This window comes from Trachypithecus francoisi, unplaced genomic scaffold (genome assembly GCF_009764315.1).
Source record: "Trachypithecus francoisi isolate TF-2019V2 unplaced genomic scaffold, Tfra_2.0 Lachesis_group15, whole genome shotgun sequence".
NCBI classification, from domain to species: Eukaryota; Metazoa; Chordata; class Mammalia; order Primates; family Cercopithecidae; genus Trachypithecus; species Trachypithecus francoisi.
Window position 1 is genome coordinate 97750838 of NW_022681460.1, and position 19719 is coordinate 97770556.

At 46.9% G+C, this 19719-nt stretch overlaps 1 protein-coding gene across 2 annotated transcripts in view; it reads right to left on the reverse strand.

Moving 5' to 3' along the window:
* Positions 1–496: 496 nt before the first annotated feature.
* XYLT1 (xylosyltransferase 1) overlaps positions 497–19719 on the reverse strand; it is a 375752-nt gene continuing 356529 nt past the window's right edge. For both annotated transcript variants that reach the window (XM_033235622.1, XM_033235621.1), the window contains 2 exons: positions 15999–16332; positions 497–7021 (listed from right to left, as the gene is read on the reverse strand). In XM_033235622.1, the coding sequence (XP_033091513.1) occupies positions 6699–7021; positions 15999–16332 (657 nt within the window). In that variant the 3' untranslated portion in view covers positions 497–6698. The remainder of the gene's footprint in view (positions 7022–15998; positions 16333–19719) is intronic.

Below are 19719 nucleotides of genomic sequence, written 5' to 3' on the forward strand. Positions count from 1 at the left end.
CAGTCTAGCTGTTCCATTGGCCTGACTCAGTCACATGGCCACAGGTAAGAGCAAGGCTGTCTGGGAAATGTAGTCTGTGTGGTAAAGAAGAAAGGAAAACAGGTTTGCCAACCAACCAGTTGGGTACAGGAAACTGCAACTTTTCATGGCAGTTGCTTCTTATTCTCTACTCAGTAAGGGTTTAAAAATCATATACTTCTGCCTCAACCAGAATAAATTACTTACAGGAGGTTGTCGCTATAATCCAGTTAGAAGATGACAGCAGCTTTTATGAGGGAAATCTGTCCACACACCCAGTTTTTCCCAGGAGAGGCCATTTATGCTTGTAGTCTCAGCATCCCATCCATGTGGTACCTTCTTTTAACTCTCAAAAGTATCCCAGTTTGGATGATAAATTATATACTCATCCTATCTTCGCCATGCAGATGATAGAAGAGAATATGAGATTGTGTAAAGATGCACAATATTGCTGAAAAGAAGCCACATATAGCCACTGTTCCATAAAGGCAGTATTTTTTTAATTTTAAAATTCTGCATCTGAAAACACAGTATGACAGAAAGCATCTATATACACCTGCAGTATTTTTGGTATGATACAGTATTTAATACATCCACTGTTTTCTGCAAAAAAATTTGCTTTGTCAGACAGAAACAAACTTCCCTAGACAAAAAAATACAGCTAAGGCACAATTTTGTTGTTTGTTGTTGTTGTTCTGCTAAATAAAAAGACAGAAAAGGTGCAAAAATGGGCAGGTAATGGCAATCATTTCTGAGAATCACATTCTACCTCAAGGAAAAGCATTCAGATGACTGGAACTTTGATTACTGGTCAATTTCAGATAGTTCAATATCTCTTAAAATACTCCTTTAAATAAATAGCAAAATATCTACATATTTCAGTGTGTGCCATTTGAATTCTGTTTTTAAAACTTTATTTACAGATTCTCTGTTTTTTAAAATCAACACATTACAAAATATTTCTGTACAGTTTTATGCATATTTATGATCTATAACAAAATAGTTATTTTTAAAAACTATATCACCACATGTCTTTGAAAACAATGAAGGGGACGGTAATAACTTAGAGCGAGGCCTCTAAAACAAATACCCAAACAAATGCTATTGACAACATAATATTACAAAAAAAAAGGCAAAAGGACTACAAAGACAATTGCGCACAATTCTAGTGAATTTCCTGTGAAAACCCTGGGGTTGTCTTTGGCCTCCATCAGCACTGGAGCAATGGAAGGGTAAAGAATAGAGTCTGAAGGTAGAAGAAGGGCGATCCCTTTGAGAACACTACCCATCCGGGAATATTTAGTGCTATCACTTTCCAGGCAGGAAGGACGAAGAGATAAATGGAGAACGTCTCCTGATTTACCCTTGAATGAAGTACATAAAGTCACCCAGTCTTGGGGGCAGGGGAGGTTTGCAAAGCCTTTTCGAGCACTCTGCCGGTAATCAAGCCAGCCCATGACAGCAGCAATATGCTCTAACAGAGTGCTTCAGGAGTTGGCTGAGCTTTAGATGAGCACCCAAGCCTTCATTTTGCCCATAGGAAAAATATAAGAACATTTTTCTTAAAGATGACATTTGTAAGCAATTTCTATAGCATCTGCAAACTACAGATTGACAGCCCCTCCCTTAGGAGGCTGCCACAGAAGCTTCACGATGCTCTTTCTTCTGCGATGTTGGTGGAGATGGGAGGGAAAGGATGGATGGTCAGCTTCCCAAAAATAATGTTAAGGCCACATTTCGAAAAGGAGAAACCTAAGGCTTTTTTTGTTTGTTTGTTCTGAAGGAGGGATGGGAGAAGCAAGTTGAAGGAACATGAGGGATGGAGTAGATGGCATTAGGGATGGGGATGACAAGGTGCAGAACCCGCTTTCTGGTGGTGTCTGTAGGCAGAGGCAGTTGGAATATTCCCAGCCAAGTGGAGAGGGAAGAGAGGCCACTTTCTCCCTGCATAAGCTTGGCAAGACCAGAGCCAAAGACAACGTGAGGGGTAGACACAGGTGGCGCAAGAAAGCCCTCCTCCATCTTAAGAGGGTCCTATACAGTATCTTGTTTGCAAGGTAAAAACAAACAAATAAAAAACTTCTAAGTTAGAGAGCCAGAGAGGAAGAGAGAGAGGAGAGAGAGAATTTGCATAGATCATACATTCAGCTCAAGCAGATTTGGACAACTTCGTTCCCCCCTCCCAGGTAAACTCAGCAGACACAATGAGGTAGCGCCTGTGGTAGACCCATGGGCAAAGTAAGGTAATTGAGGCAGAAGCAAACAGGACATCCCATGAGCCAGCACAGCCCTATGTGATTTCCAAAGAGGCTTTCAGGGATGGGGCAAGATGGCTGTCTACGCTTGGGATTTGGAGAGAGCCTGGCTGTTTCATACCCTACCTCCTCCTCCTCCTAGACTGTCCCACAAGGTGTAGCCCCAGGCAGATGTGGACCTCTGCATATCTAAGCGGCAGCAGTCCAGATCTTCAGATTCTGTTCCTTCTTCCCTTCAGCACAATCTTGGGACCAGGAGAGCTGAATGATCCATTACCCCTTTGTGGAACTGTCTCTTGGGGAGGGGAATTTGACTTAGCAAGAAGTCCCCATTTAGAGTTCAACATGGGCTGTTATTTTCGCCCTGACTTGATGCTGGCTTTTTTCTTCTTCTACCAGGGCAATGCATAATCTCACTTTAAACCACCTCGCCAGAGAGCAGAGGTTGCTGGCAGTGCACACGTGGAACAGTGGAATTTTTCTTTGCCCACTATCTGTTTAAAACAAACAAACAAACAAAAAAACCGACATTGAAAAAATCAGATTTTTTTTTTCAAAAAATCTGGATTTCTGGCTTCCTTTCCAAATTGGAAGATTCCACTACACTGTGCTTACATTTTTAACATACAATGATAGGTTGGGGCCGAGTAGCAGCTGCTCGTTCTGGGTAGGTCATGTTCATGTCAGTAAGACCACAGTCCCCATCCCCACTCCCATCATGCCCTTTTGTCTCACACCAACCATTTCACTCATCTGTGCTAGTATCCTGGGCTCCGTAAGCATCTGTAACCCCTACCACAGTGTGTGGCTTTGATCCTGTAGGTCTAGCTTGCTATCTTTAAAGCAGAGTGCTTTAAAGCGGACAGCTGCTTCTAGAATGTACACCTCTCCACTCCTGGATGCTGCTGGAGAGCCGGTGCTCCAAATCCTCAGTGAACTTGGTTGTGGAAGGGCTCTTTATTCATACCCTACTCCTGGTAGCTACTGCCCTGCTCTCTGTATCTTTCTGGCAGAAAGCTTAAGGTTCTAACCAGTGTCTTCTATTTGCCAACTAGAGAACCAGAGGGAAACATGGTCTTCAAACACCCAAACTTGTGCCCAAAGTAGAAGCAATTGCAGTGAGCGAGAAGTGGGGGCGGGTCCTGTGGTTCTGCTCATCCTCTCTAAACTCCATTTGCATTCTAGAAGTTAAACCCACAATGAGAAATGAAGCCAGAAGGACTCATGATCTCACCAGGAAAGCCTTTTTTTCCCTCCGCAAAGGGAGAAAGCAGTGTACTTCTTACAACACAGGGGAATTGCTCACTGCGTCCCTGGAGACACACTGCTTTATGCGTGGACCAGGAAGTGAAGTGGGAGATGGGAAGGCTGGCTGTCTCCTGAGCTCAATTTCTGCCTGAATGTCACTCAGTGAGTGGGACACTATGGAGGGCTGCAGCCTAAGGAATGCTTCCTTCTCTCCACAAGCCGACACCCCAAGGCCCACCATGAAGCCTTCCTGAGTTTCCAGGGACCTCGTCACTGGCTCAGCTCATAGGTGCTGTGCCCTGCAGGCTAATAGGTTTCCAGAGACCACAGCCCTATGCTTTTGAAATCTTCCACAACCCAAGCTCCAGGCTGTCTGACAATGGCCTCCAGCAAATAAATCATTCTCAGGCAGGTTAAAAAAAAATATTTTCCCTGGAAAAACATCCTCTTTTCTCAAATCATGCTAGGCTTTGTTTGGGATTTTCCTTTTTTTTTTTTTTTTAAAACCAAATGTAATATCTGCAACCTTATTCTCTGGTCTCTAATAACATTAGAGAAGGCAGAGGAATACTGTGTGACTTCTCAGCTCCCCGAATTAGCTGTGGTGAGGAAGAAATGAAGTCACAGGAAAAAGGGAAGGGTCCCCAGAGTCAGCCAACTCTGCCATTTCTCCACTTGTTCCAGGATAAAAACAAAAAAAGGTAGACATGTTAGTGGGTACAGGAGGGACCCCGTCTTGACGTCTGCAAGTTCACATTATGCGCAGAGACTTGCCACTGCTGAGTCCCCAAAGCCAATGCAAATAACGCTGCGAACACAAAGCACTAGTGGCCCAGCAAGGAGGGTGAAAGGGAAGTTCCTGAAGTGGCTTCAGCAGCCCCAGGGAAACCGTGGCCAGAGGCAGAGGCCGGGAGCAGAAAGAGGATGTGGTACCCAGCTTCTGGCCACCATAGAGTCTGTAAAAGAGATCATAGGGGCTTTCTGAGAAAAGTACCGTGAGATCCCTAGAATCGCTGCTGAGAATGACCATCTCCTGGGCTCTGCTGCCTGGATCTGATGACCCTCTTCCTGAGATGGATCTCGCTCAAAGGAGCCTGTTTCCCTCCGTTAAGGTCGCATGGATGCCCATGATTAGATGGGCCATGGGAAGGCATACATGGAGCAAGCAGGGATGGCCCAGGCTCTCTGCAGCTAGCACATTCCCCACCCACCCTCCAAGCTTTCTGCCTGTTACCTCCTCGTGCCTGTGGCGGGGGGTGAGTTGGGGGAGGATGGGAGGCTCAGGAATTCCAATACTCTTAGGATCTGAGGGAGAGATGAGGCTGACACTCTGTATAAGGAAAAAGCGAGGCTCCAACGGTCCCCAAGGCACCCCACTCAAAGCCAGTGGAAGATGCGGGTTGGAGCTTTCTTGGCATGGTGTTCAATGCCCCTGCTTTACTCTGAGGATGAGGAGGATGGGGAGTAGATGCAGAGAGAGAGACACCAGAGGGTGGGAAAAGGGGCCTTTTGTGAATAAAGGCAGCTTCTTAGTAAGATAACATAATTGACAAGCTGCAAAAACAGCACCTACTAATTAGTCATTGACTAAAACATATAAATAATAAATACCTAAAGTGACCGTTCTCTACATCCTCCATTGCTAACAGGACATCCTGCTTTGCGAGGTTTGGGATGGGGCAAATACAAAACGAAGGGCAGCCCCTTTAAACCCATGCTGGAGAGAAGTGTCAGGACTGGCTCTCCATGGGAAGGGCAGATGGCTACCAGGGTTTGAATGATTTCAAAAGTTTGAAAATCATTCAGGGGAGGTGGGATTACAGGAGCAAGGGAGGCCTCCTGCGAAGGGCTCTCCTGGTGAACAGGGATGACACTCCAAGGGGTTCGTGGGAGGGAAACCTTTTGGGTTTCTGGTAACTCAAACACTTGAATCATACTGTTTTTTGTTGTTTAAATAACCTTCCCACTTTTATGTTGCATGTCCCGTTGAGCCTGTTGGCCCCTTGGATTAGGAAGGGCATGAAATTAAAAACCAAATCTGAAATGCTATTTCCTGGACGGGAAAAGTCTGGTTCATGTGTTTGGTCACTCCCAACAGCACCGGCGTGCAACTGACAAAGGGTTTGTGTGTCTGACCTCAGAACAGAAGGGCTCTGGCAGGGGACGGGTGCTGCTGTGCTGTCTAGCTCAGGAGTTTTGCTCCAAGCATTGCTTTGTGAGTTTCATGGCGTTGCCTTGTGAGTTTCACGGGGTTGCCTTGTGAGTTTCATGGTCATGGCCATCAAAGTTCCCATTTTCAAGGATCAAAGAAGGTCATGGTCTTGAGTTTGGTGCTCACAAACATCATTCTATTTCTGCTACTTTGTGTGGCAGCCTTGAGGGAAGGAGGCCTAGACCCCTGGACAAGGTGGCAGTTGCACTTGTGGCTGGACCTTGGCCATGCCACATCAAAAGGCTTTCCCACTTACCTAGTTACTAAGGAGAATAGCTCAACCCAAGGAGGGCTGCTGAGAGGCTCAGAGCTCTCCCAAGGCTGCAGCCTCCATGGGAAAGGGACCACGACCAAGGCTGGCACAAAAGTCCCTCAGCCAAGAGAGGAGCAGAAAGATGAACCAAAGGGCGAGGCTGGAGTTTGAACCCATGGTTGGTCGGGGCAGTGCTTGTCAAACTGGCATTTGCAGAGCCCTTGGGTTCTGAAGAGGTACTGTAGGAGATACCCTGGGCAAGGGGACCGACCGAAGGGCTGAGCTTTGGGAGGGAACCTTGGACTCTTCAGCTTCAACCAGAGCAGGTTGGATTTCGTCCGCACCCTGAACTCCACTTATGACTGTGCTCAGTAAACAAAGTTCTGCTGCTTAAAATAAAAGTTTGAAAATCACTCGTCTGGGGGCGGGGTGGGTCACTGGACGGGGAAGACAAGGAACCTGTAGGACTTGAGGATCAACCAGAAGAGGTGAGACCGTCACAGTGCAGGGACTGAGCCGTCCCACCCTCGCCAAAGGCAGGTTGTTGGCTGATCCTGCTTTGACCTGCTGACCTTCCCTTTCCATCATTCTATGGCCAGGAGAGACCCATTCTCAGAGGGTGCCCCCCCCCCAGGGTGGGAGGCCAGGGTTCAGGCCCCACTGGCTGCTTTCCTGTTGAGATCCTGCTGTGGCCCACTCCTCGTGCCCAGTGCTACCTGAGCCGGCCATCAGGTTTGACCGCTCCCAGCTCCGACTTGGGGTCAGGGCTGAAGGAGCTCCAGGCCGTCTGGCTGCAGATCTGCATGACCCCGCAGGCCGTGGGGCCCGTGGCACAGATGTCCATGGCAGTCCACATCCCGCCCACCAACGAGTCCAGCCATCCCTCCAGCACTGTGCCCGCGGAGGCTGCGTTCCTCCGTGCCTGCTCCACCTGGGCGGGGCTGATGGGCAGGCTGAGGACGGGGTTCAGGCTCTGGAAGCTTTGCTCCATGTAGGCGTTGCGGAGGGGCCCATTGTGCAGCTTCAGTGCCTCCTCTGAAAGACAAAGGGAACAATTTGAGGATTAGAACAGCCACCAATAGGATGCCTAGTCATACTTAACCCTGTGCCTGGTGCTGCACTGGGCATCACGCATCGCCTCATTTAATTCACATGACAATCTCATGAGGAAGTTCTTTTAGCAGTCCCATTTCACAGCTGAGAAAACTGAGCCCGTAAGGACAGAGCCCACTCTGTACAGGGCCTGGTGCATGCCTTTATTCATTCAACACGTTTACAGAGCACCTTTGATAGTGCAGACACTGATTCAGCCAATACATATTTTTAAGCACTTACATTGTGCCAGGCATTCAGTCAACACATATTTACTAAACACCCATGGTCTGCAAGGCACTGTCTCATTTGATAAAGGTATATTAAGTACCTATTAGGTACCAGGATCTATTCTAGGTGCTGGAGCAAACCAGATAGGAAGGTTAAGATCCAGTGGAGGGAGAACAACAACAAAGAAATAAACAAGTAGATAAATAAGGTTATTTCAGGCAGTGGTAAGTAAGTGTCACGAAGGCAAAAAAAAAAAAAAAGAAAAGAAAAGAAAACCAGGGTATTGAGAGAAGAGGGTGGCAAACTGCAGTCCTTGGACCTAATGTGGCCTGTGTTTGTAAATAAAGTTTTATTGGAACATGGCTGTGACCATGTATTTGTATATTGTCTATGGCTGCTTTTGTGCTACCAGAGCTGAGTACTTGAGACAGAGACTGTATTTAACCCAACAAGCTGAAAATATTTTGTATCTAGCCCTTTACAAAAAAAGTTTGTTGACCCCTGGGTTAGAGAGTGACAGGGTGTTTATTTATGTTAGACAAGGTGGGTAGGGGAGACCTCTCTGGGGAAATGACATCTGAGCTGAGTGATGATTAACATACAGATCCTGGGGAAGAGAATTCTGGGCAGAGGGAACAGCAAGTGCAAATCTGAGTTAAGCCTCTTTCCCCAAATCACACAGATGCTGAGTGTCACAGCCAAAGTCTGTACCCAGGTCTGTTTGGGGAGCCCAGATCTCAGCTGCTGAGTGTCCACCTTGTACTCTGCATAAGTTGGATTTCTGCTTCCTAGAAGCCTAAGACAGGGTGCATGAACTGACCACAGCACAATCACTCTGGAAGTATGAAGTCTGAACCTGGTTGAGGCGGGATGGGAGTTCGAAGTAGCTCTCAGAACAGTGCTGCCTTGCTGGGCCCCTCCTATGTGCCAGTCACTTTGTGAAGCACTTCATATAAGAGCCCAGGTACTACAGATGCAAAGCCGTCTGGTTTTGCATCCCCACGTCCAACATACCAGGTGTGTGACTTCTGACCTCCATGCCTTGTACCTCAGTTTCCTCATCAATAAAATGGGTCAAGTACTAATACCTTCCTTCTCGCTTTGTGAGGCTGAAATGGGTTGACTCATATAAAGTGTTTACAAATGACACCCAGCGTATACTAAGCGCTGGGAAAAGCTTAGCTAGTGATACAGTTTGGCTATGTCCGCACCCAAATCTCACCTTGAATTGTAGCTCCCATAATCCCCACTTGTTGTGAGAGGGACCTGGTGGGAGGTAATTGAATCATGGTGGGTTTTTCTCATGCTGTTCTTGTGATAGTGAATAAGTCTAATGAGATCTGTTGAGTTTTTTTAAAGGGGAGTTCCCCTGCACAGGCGCTCTTGCCTGCCACCATGTAAGATGTGCCTTTGCTTCTCCCTTGTCTTCTGTCATGATTGTGAGGCCTCCCTGACCATGTGGAACTGTGAGTCCATTAAACTTCTTACCTTTATAGGTTACCCAGTCTCAGGTATGTCATTATTAGCAGCATGAGAACAGACAAATACAGCTAGGATTGACAGCTGTTGATATTAGTCCATAATCCTCACATACCTAAAAAACTAGGGGGTCTGGTTTTATCATCCCTATTTTACAGATGGGGAAACAGAGGCAGCTGGAGTTAGAGACAGATCTGGGGTTAAATCCAGGACCGACTAACTCCAAAGGCAGTGCTTATCACTCACCATGTTATTCTACTGCTCAGGGTCATCGCCAAGGTCTGATATTTCACTCATGCAAAAATTCAAACAATTGAGCCGGGCACGGTGGCTCACACCTGTAATCCCAGAACTTTGGGAGGCTGCGGCAGGTGGATCACTTGAGGTCAGGAGTTCGAGACCAGCCTGGCCAACATGGTGAAACCCTGTTTCTACTAAAAATACAAAAATTAGCCAGGTGTGGTGGCTGATGCCTATAATCCTAGCTACTTGGGAGGGTAAGGCAGGAGAATTGTTTGAACCTGGGAGGCAGAGGTTGCAGTGAGCCAAGATCACAGCATTGCACCCCAGCCTGGTTGACAGAGTGAGACTCCATCTCAAAAAAAAAAAAAAATTTCAAAAAATTGCAACCTCAGGCATAAATGCGTTAAACGGTAACATGTACATGACAGGGACTATTACTACCTCCCAGGGCTTCACAATGGGGAATCAGGAAGTATAGCAATTTAGGGTGAAGGAAAGAAGGTATACACTTCTATTAGTTCTAATGTTTTGGAGACATTCACATTCATTGCTTGTTTTATTGCTTAGTAGAAGCACATAGTTTGGCCGGGCGCGGTGGCTCAAGCCTGTAATCCCAGCACTTTGGGAGGCCGAGACGGGCGGATCACGAGGTCAGGAGATCGAGACCATCCTGGCTAACATGGTGAAACCCCGTCTCTACTAAAAATACAAAAACTAGCCGGGCGAGGTGGCGGGTGCCTGTAGTCCCAGCTACTGTGGAGGCTGAGGCAGGAGAATGGCTTAAACCCGGGAGGCGGAGCTTGCAGTGAGCTGAGATCTGGCCACTGCACTCCAGTCCAGGCAACAGAGCGAGACTCCGCCTCAAAAAAAAAAAAAAAAAAAAAAGAAGCACATAGTTTTTTTTTTTTTTTTTTTGAAAGGCTGGCCAATGAGTCTGGTGAGTTGTGCTTTACCAAATCAGGTTTTGCAGGAGCTGAGATAGCTAGGATTACAAGAAACCTTCCAAGATAATGCAATGTTCAGAAGACAGTGCTTCCTGTTTGCCTGACAGCAGCTGCCACCACCAAAGGCACCCAGGATAGCCTGGATGATTAACAAGTGTCTAGAGTAGGCAAGAAGAAGGAAGAAAGACCATATGCTTACCCTTCTAAAAGCAATGAGAATAGCAGATGAATTCAAAATATGCCTTGACTAACACAGACAAGATCATCATTCCTTTAATTCCCAATGCCCCAGGAAGCAAAAGGGTTGGGTTCTGTGGTTTGGATGGGCACAAGTGGGAGGAAGGAGGTGAGCCATCATTGAGCACATACTCTGTCTTGCAAGGGTTTAGCAAAGCTGCTTTCTCTCATGGTAGGTAGGAGCCACTGTGTTTGGAAGTCTGGTCCTAACCCACCTTTCTCTAATACAGGGTAGGGTGGGTAGCTCCAGCCCCACCTGCCAGGAGAACAGGGCCTGCCGTCTTTGGTGCAGGCCCTAATTCCTCTATCAGAGCCCCTCAGCACCTCCATTCTGCAGAGTGAGAAAGTGGAGCATGAGGAGATACCGAAACCGACAAAAGGCAGGACATTCAAAGGGAAAAGAACATCTAACAAATACGCGAACACTGGGAACCAAACATTGTGGTTGATGGAAAAAACCCTTATGAGAAATGAGGTTAATGTGGGAAACGCTCTTACAATATTAGCTTGCGATGCTCACCTCTATAATTAAATTTTCCTCAATTCCACCTCATCGGATTTCTTGCGATTACCAGGGACGCATCAATAGAAAATTACTCTTGATGAATCATTTTACAAATTGCATTGCTCCCACCTTCGTGTTCACTGTCATTCATTGGAATATCGCTAACAAATACAATTACTGAGGACAGGAAGGCTGCTCTCGGTGGGGGTAAAACGACCCCTGAGTTATCCTGGGCATGTGTGGGGAGATCCCTGCCTTCCTTAGAAACCCTAGAAGAAAACACTAGAAAAATCAGGACCCCATGAATGGCCCCCAGGCTACTCTACTGGCATGGGTGTGTATTCAGGAGCACTGCTTCATTCTGTCCAGCAGGTGTACCTGAAGCAGTGAAGACACAGCCGATTACACCCCTCTCCTCCATGTCTGGCATTGGAAATCCTTAGGGATGCTAAAGATGTGAACTTGATCAAGAAGGAACCTAAGACCTCTAAGAGGGTGGGATTGGGCCTGGTCAGCTCTCAAGAAGGAACCTAAGACCTCTAAGAGGGTGGGATTGGGCCTGGTCAGCTCTGGAGGGCCTGTCGTTTGCCTGGTTCATAGGGGAAGATCGGCTTCCAGCTCAAGAAAACATGAGGTCTCTATCTTTCTGCTTGCTCTGCACAAAGACAGCAGAAGCTGAGCATTCCCTTTGAGACTGCTATGATAGAGGATTGATTGACTGATTTTTTTTGAGACGGAGTCTCACTCTTGTTGCCCAGGCTGGAGTGCAGTGGTGTAATCTCAGCTCACAGCAACCTCCACTTCCTGGGTTCAAGCGATTCTGCCTCAGCCTCCCGAGTAGCTGGGATCACAGGCACGCGTCACCATGCCTGGCTAATTTTGTATTTTTAGTAGAGACGGGGTTTCTCTATGTTGGTCAGGCTGGTCTCAAACTCCTGACCTCAGGTGATCTGCCCACCTCAGTCTCCCAAGGTGCTGGGATTACAGGCATGAGCCACTGTGTCTAGCCTATTTACTTACTGTTTTGGAGACAGAGTCTTGCTCTGTCGCCCAGGCTAGAGTGCAGTGGTGTGATCTTGGCTCACTGCAACCTCTGCCTCCTGGGTTCAAGCGATTCTCATGCCTCAGCCTCCTGAGTAGCTGGGATTACAGGCACCCACCACCATGCCTGGCTAATTTTTTGTACTTTTAGGAGAGACGGGGTTTCACCACATTGGCCAGGCTGGTCTTGAACTCCTGACCTCAAGTTCACCTCAGTCTCCTGAAGAGCTGGGATTACAGGCGTGAGCCACTGCACCCGGCTGTGATCGTGGTTTTTGTCCACGGTTCTGGGCTCAGAACTCCTGTAACCCTTGTTACAGTGTTTTGTTACAGTGTTGGGCACTTTAGGACTCAGGAAATAGAATCTCTCTCTCTTTGGCCTCCTCCTGTCCCCCTTCTCCTGCCCAATGCCGGAATCTAATCAGATTGTGGGTGATAGGACTCTCATTCCAGAGGGGGCCCTAACACATACCCTGGAGGAAGGAATTATTGCACAGAGGGCCAAGGAGAATCTGAACAGACAGGCCTCGCTGGGTTAGGTCAGACCCTTTTTGTCCAATCACATTTTGACACGGTTGTCATGCTTCAATCATGGATAACCAATGAAGTTTTCATAAAAGGCCCAAAGGACAGGGTTTGAGGAGCTTCTGGAGAGCTGAACACGTGGTAGCTTCTTCACTGGAAAGTAAGGAAGAAGTTATCTACCTGCCGGGAGGGTGGGCACCCCAATGCCATGGGGACAGACTCATCCACCTGCCAGGAGGGTGGGCACCCCAATGCCATGGAGACAGATTCATCCACCTGCTGGGAGGGTGGGCACCCCAATGCCATGGGGACAGATTCATCCACCTGCCGGGAGGGTGGTGGACCCCAATGCCATGGAGACAGATTCATCCACCTGCTGGGAGGGTGGGCACCCCAATGCCATGGGGACAGATTCATCCACCTGCCGGGAGGGTGGTGGACCCCAATGCCATGGAGACAGATTCATCCACCTGCTGGGAGGGTGGGCACCCCAATGCCATGGGGACAGAAACTCCTGCACTCAGGACCTCTCTAGACCTTGCCCTCTATATAGCTTCATCTGGCTGTTGATCTGTATCCCTTAAAATATCTTTCATAACAAACCAATAAATGTAAGTGTTTCCCTGAGTTCTGTGAGCTGCTCTAGCAGAGTAATTGAGCCCAAAGAGGGGGCTGTGGGAACCCCAATTTGAAACCACTTCGTCAGAAGTTCCAGAGGCCCAGACTTGAGATTAGCAGGCAGGAGGGGGTGGTCTTACGGCACTGAGCCCTCACTCTGTGGTGTCTGATGCTACCTCTGGGTGGAGAATGTTGGAACTGAATTGGGGGATACCCAGTTGGTGTCCACTGCAGAACTGATTGCTTGCTTGCCGATGGGGAAAATTCTCCCACGTATTTTGCTGTCACGGAAGTCTTCTGTGTTGATTATGGCAGTGTGAGAGCAGAGGAAAAAGTGGTTTGAGAGCTTTTCCCAAACAACTCCTTTGCTAGGACTCCAGGCACCTCCTCCCCACTGCTGCATCCCCATCCCCTTGCATCATTAGCTAAAGGGCACCCAATCCAGAACTCTTTGAAACTAACAGGCTGTAATGCATTTCTGGTTTTTGAGTTTGTGATCTGTTAGATGGACATGAGCAATTCCAAATATAGACAGATCCAGACATCCTGTTTCTAAAAGTTTGTGTTATGGATATGCCTGCACAGAGATGTACAATTTTATGTTTAAGACTCTTCCTTGTCGGGGCTGGGTGTGGTGGGTGGCTCATGCTTGTAATCCCAGCTCTTTGGGTAGCCGAGGTAGGAGGGTTGGTTAGAGCCAGGAGTTTGAGACCAGCCGGGACAACACAGTGAGACCACAACCCTACAAAAATAGTAAAAAAAAAAAAAAAATAGCCGGGCATGGCGGCACACTCCTGTAGTCTCAGCTACTTAAGAGGGTGAGGTGAGAAAATTACTTGAGCCCAGGAGCTTGAGGCTGCAGTGAGCTAGGACTGCATGACTGCACTCCAGCCTAGGCAAAAGGGCCAGACCTAAATTCTTTTTTTTTTTTGAGATAGAACCTCACTCTGTCACCCAAGTGGAGTGCAGTGGCACGATTTCGGCTCACCCACCTCCCAGGTTCAAGCGATTCTCATGCCCCAGCCTCTAGAGTAGCTGGAACTACAGTTGTGCGCCACCACACCTGGCTAATTTTTGTATTTTTAGTAGAGGCAGGGTTTCACCATGTTGCCCAGGCTGGTCTCGAACTCCTGGCCTCAGGTGATCTACCTGCCTCGTAATCCCGGCACTTTGGGAGGCCAGGTATGAGCCATGGCACCCAGCCAACCTCAGTTACTAAAAAAAAAAAAAAAAAAAGACTTTTCCTTGCAGTATTATCAATAACATCATTATCATCATCAACAAAAACTTATGTGTTCACCAATAGGGGAACAGATACATTGTGGTTCTTTAACCCAGTGGAATACCATGTAGCTGGTAGCTTCATATATACTGACTTAGAAAGTTAAAAAAAAAAAAAAGCAATCTTACAGTACAAAATGGTATGATTTCATTTTTTAAAAATAGCAAAGGTTTTGTGATTTATGATGTGTGTTATGTTTATGCTTTAAAAGTATTGAAAAACTTCTAAAAGGATTCATACCAAACTGTTGGCAGTGGTTTCTCTAGAGGTAGGATCTGAGCAGGGAGAAAGGCTTTCCCCTTAATAAAAGGAGGTGAAAAGAGGGGAAATAGAAGTGTAAACATAGACCCTTTGAATAGACAAAGAAAAAAGGCAGGTTAGGAACCAACATCCCAGTCCCTGTTCTCCACGGGGATGGAAACCCTGACCTGAATTTCCTGTTAATTTTGTGTTTCATTTCCTAACAGCTGCCTTCGACACATGCCTTTGACACGTGAAATAAGATATTGTTGACTCTGCCTGTTTTTGAACTTGACATAAATGCATCATAATGATTTACCTATGATATTTCCTCCTCAACACTATGTTTTAGGGACTCATCCAAGCCAACACATGCCATGCTTTACTGATACTCACTGCTGCCTAATATTCCATTGTATGAACAGGCAGCCAATTGCTTTTCCTTTCCAGTGTCAGACAATCGGACTGTTTCTGGTTTTGTGCTATTAAGAATAATTCTCATGTGAGCATTCTATACATGTGAGCATATATAGGTCTAGGGCCTATACCTGGGAGTGAAATGTCTATGGTAGGGTGTGTGTATGTTCAGCTTTACTAGGAGATACGAAACCATTTTCTAAACTCATCTCATCTTAGCACTTCACCCTCCCACTAGCACTGCATGGATGCCTGTTACTCCTAGCCTTAGTAACACAGGTTCTTATCTAACTGTCACGCCTTTCCCAATAACATGGGTATGAAGTGGAACCTCTCTTTGCTTTAAATTTTCATTTCTCTCATTTTTAATGAGGCTGAACATCTTTTTCTGGGTGTGAGGGGCCATTCATGTTCTCTCCTCCTTTTTTTCCTCTCTTTTATGGCAGGGTTGGTGGTGTTTTTTTTTGTTTGTTTGTTTTTGTTTTTCTTGTAAAGAGCCAGATAGTATTTTTGGCTTTGTGGGCCATGCCGTCTCTGTCACAATGATTCAGTTCTGCCACTGTAGCTCTAAAGCAGAAGCAGACAACGTGTAAATGAATGAGCATGGTGACTGTGTTCCAATAAAATTTTATTTACAAAAACAGGTAGTGGGCTGGATTGGCCAACTTCTGATTCATGGCATTTCTTTATAAATTCTGAAGATAAGTACTTTAAAAAAATGTAGCAAGTCTCTTCCACTATTAGGTGGTTCATCTTTTCCACCTGGTGTATCATATTTTTGATGAACAGAAATTCCTGTTGTGGATTTTTTAACATAGTCAACAAGATTTGCTGATCCTTAATACCTGCCTGGATGTATTTCCCAGCTTGTCTTCAATATGATCAGCCCTAACCCTAACCCTAACCCTTCTGGAAGTTCAGTGGGAGAGCATCTAACAAACAGGTACCTCATACCTACACAGGTGACACCTCAGTGTGCGGGTAGGAAATTAGATGGTTCTCTAGGGAAACGCAGAGAAAAGTACTGAGAGCAAGGAGTACCGTTCTGCAAGGACGCTGCTTGCCCTCCATCTGAGCAGTGCTACCTACCAACACCAAAAACCCTCGGGTTCCCCGGGGAAGGAATATTTCCCCCACAGAGATACTAGGAGTACTCACCCGGTTTGATGGGCTGCCTGTTGGAGAAGGTCAGAGGCGCAACGAGGAATTTGGTCTCTGCAACTGGCACCCAGTGGTGGAGAATTTTCACTGTCCAGACCCCAGGCCTCAGGGGCAAGTTCAAAGGGGGCTTGTAGTGCGTGAATTCGGCAGTGGACTCAATCAGGATGTCGTAGGTGGCTGCGATGACGTTGACGGGATCCACCCAAATGACAGTCACGGTCACGTTGGGCCCCTTCCCCCACTTCTGCATACCCACCGGCTCATCCATGGGCCCCAGGAGACCCCCAAAGTTGCGGAACAGCCGCTCCTTGGCATCCCAGTCAGTGCCAACCTAAAACAGGGGAGTGAATTCTGAAGTCACTGGGCCTGAACTAGGGTGCTAGGTCTCAGGAAGGCCTAGGATCCCCTTTGTTACCTTTCATATACCCATTTTACAGATGAAGAAACTGAGGATCCAACTAAGTCACCTGCTCAAGGTTGCACAGCTTATAAGCAGAAGATCTGGGATCTGGTCTCAGTCTGAAGGATCACAAGGCCTGTGGTCCTTTTATTAAACCACTGGACCTCCTGTGCCTCGTGTATGGCATGTGCTTTGAAAAGAAAACCAAACATGGACTGAGTGAGTGAATGAATGAATGAATGCCTTGCTTGCAGGCCATTCCACAGAAACATACACCCTGCCACTCAACAGATATAGCTGGTTTCCACTTCCATCCTTGGTTTTCCAAATCACACACCTCCACTTTGTGCAATGGTTCTGAACAAGAATAGAGGTTATGTTATTACAGCTGCTCTATCATACGCTAGAGACCCTGAGCATTGCCTGTCATCTACGGGGGTGTAAATAGGTTTCCTAGGAAGAGACAGCTCTGGCTTTCCCAAGGCACCTAGAGCTGGAACGTAAGCATGAGAGTCATCCTGCGATCCTTCCTTCCTGCCAGCCAGCTGGGGATGTGTGCGCCTGTGACCCACCGCAATCCTCTCTGGGCTTCCCTCCTTCCACTTGTGCCACCAGCAGTTTCTTCTATATCCTGTAGTCAGAAAGGCCTGGTAAAATGTCCTCTTACTGCTGCCCCCAGGCTTCTTAGTGCACTCAGAGTCTGAGCTCGCCCCGTCCTCCAACTCCATGACCCCCTCCCCATCTTTCTCCAGGATGCCTTGTTTTAGCCACCTCAATCAAGGCAGGTTCATTTCCAGCTCAGCATTCCTGCACCATCTGCCCTGTGTGGAATACGCCTTCCTTGCACGGCCAGCCCCTTATGTCTAAAGCTGCCTCACAGAGTCTTTACCTGACCACCCCCCCACCCCAAATTTCAAACGGACCTTCAGTCAATCTGTGTCATTCCCTCCCGCTTTATTTTCTTCCTACCAGTGGTGATAAGCACTATCTCAGAGTCGTCTGTCGATGTATTTATTCCTTATCTCCTCCAGCTGTAATATAAGCTCTGTGTGAACGGGGGCTTTACCTGGCTGGTTCTCTGCTCTTTCTTGGTGCCTACTACCATGTTTAGTACACGGTAGGTGCTTGAGCAATGTTGAATGAATGGGTGAATGGCTTGGCCAAAAAATGAATGAACTAGGGAGATTCCTGACAATGAGCTTTGTGGCTATTTCAGATCAAATTAAATCAGGGGTCGTCTAATTTGAAAAAAGAGATCTCCCCCAGGTGGATTCATTTAGTGGTTTATGAGGACAAAGCATGTAGGCATGTTGGGGCAAATAACGGGTACAGTATGAGCTTGCACTGCCTCTGTTGTCTTCCCATAATTAGCAACTCTAATGTGTGTGTGCATGAAGGTCGGGTGTGGATACACACACCTACATTCTGAGATTTCCTATGTGCAGTGGAAATAAGAGCTGATCTAGTTTCTCATTGTTCTTGCAAGAGTTACTATGTCAGTCCATTCTTTACCCAGGATACAGAGCTCCACTGCTAATATTTGCTGAGGGATTACAGTGTGCCAGGCAGACATGTCCATTCATTTGATGCTCCCAAATCCATAAAGGGGAGACCCTTGTCATTATGGTTCACTTTACAGATGTGGAAACTGAGTCTCAGAGAAGTGAGATAACTTGCTATGGTCAGAGGGGGCAGAGCCAGCATGGGAACCCAGGAAGTCCAACCCCAGAGGCTGCATTCTCATCCACTATGCTACATATTGCCTCCCATTCATTAATTCATTCACTCTCAGTCATTCATTCACCTAACACATATAAACCAAATCCCTACTGCCTACCAGGGGTGGCTGCCATCCGTGTGCACTCACTGGCACGTATCTTGCTTTCAGTTTTCATCAGGACAGAGACTAAAGATTAGGACTAAGAAAGTATCCTGAGGGCCGGGCGCGGTGGCTCAAGCCTGTAATCCCAGCACTTTGGGAGGCCGAGGTGGGCGGATCACAAGGTCAGGAGTTCGAGACCAGCCTGGCCAATATGGTGAAACCCCATCTCTACTAAAAATACAAAAATTAGCCGGGAGTGGTGGTGGACGCCTGTAGTCCCAGCTATGTGGGAGGCTGAGGCAGGAGAATTGCTTGAACCTGGTAGGTGGAGGTTGTAGTGAGCTGAGATCAGGCCACTGCACTCCAGCCTGGGAGACAGAGCGAGACTCCATCTCAAAAAAAAAAAAAACAACAACAACAAGCAAGCATCCTGAGAGTAACAGAGGTAGTTACTACTCTGACGTTCCTGCAGGGGCTGCTGTCCCTCCCAGACTTAAGAAACCTTGGTATTTTTCTACTACCCTGTGGATCAGCAGGGACCAGTGCCTTCTGTCCCCTTGCCCCTGCCCTGGTGCCTAGCAAAGCGCCCAGAACACAGTAGGAATTAAAAGGATACTATTTATTGAAGGAATAAATGAATGATCAACAGGATTCAGTTCAGACTCAGCTTTCCTGGAGACCTTTCTGGTTTGGCTCCAGCTTCACCTCTGTCATCTCTATCCCTCTCCCTCCCTTCCACTTGCTCCTTGCTCCAGGCCACCCTGGGTTACTCTCAGCACCTCATTCTGAAGGGCTCTCTGTTTCCTCTTGACCTTCTGGCCATGATCCGCCTGTTCTCTGGACCGGTCTACTTTTCCCAGCGTCCTCCTAGCCAGCTCAAACTTGTTATCTAGGTTTTGGCTCAGGTATCACCTCTACTCAGAAGTCTTTCCTGGACAGAGGCACCACTGAGGTATATCTCTAAGCATTTCATCATCATAGCTTTTCTCCTGACCCCCACAGTACTGCATGTTTTAATTTATAGGTCTCTGTCTCTCTCCAGCTCTAGACTGTTAACTCCATGAGGGCAGGGCTTGCTTACCAACATGTCTCTAGTGTCTGAAACAGTGCTGAACATAGAGTAGATGCTCAATATATCTCTATTTCTGTACCTATCTACTGTAGATGCTCAATATATCTCTATAGAGATCTAGAAATAGAGATATATTGAGCACCTATTGTCTATTGATCAATTGATGATCTATGTAGATTGATCATCTACTTATATGTTTATCATCTATCTCTATCAGTCTGTCTCAGTCAACTCTATTCTATCCATCAATGATCTGTCCATCTGTTTACCTATTAATCTATCCAACCATCTATCTGTCTGTTAATCATCTATCTATGTATCACCTGTCTATCAATCTATCTTGAACACATACTGAATGAGTAGGGACTGAACACATGGACTTCCCTCCACGCACTAGTTTCCAACAGGTACTAACAAAACAGAT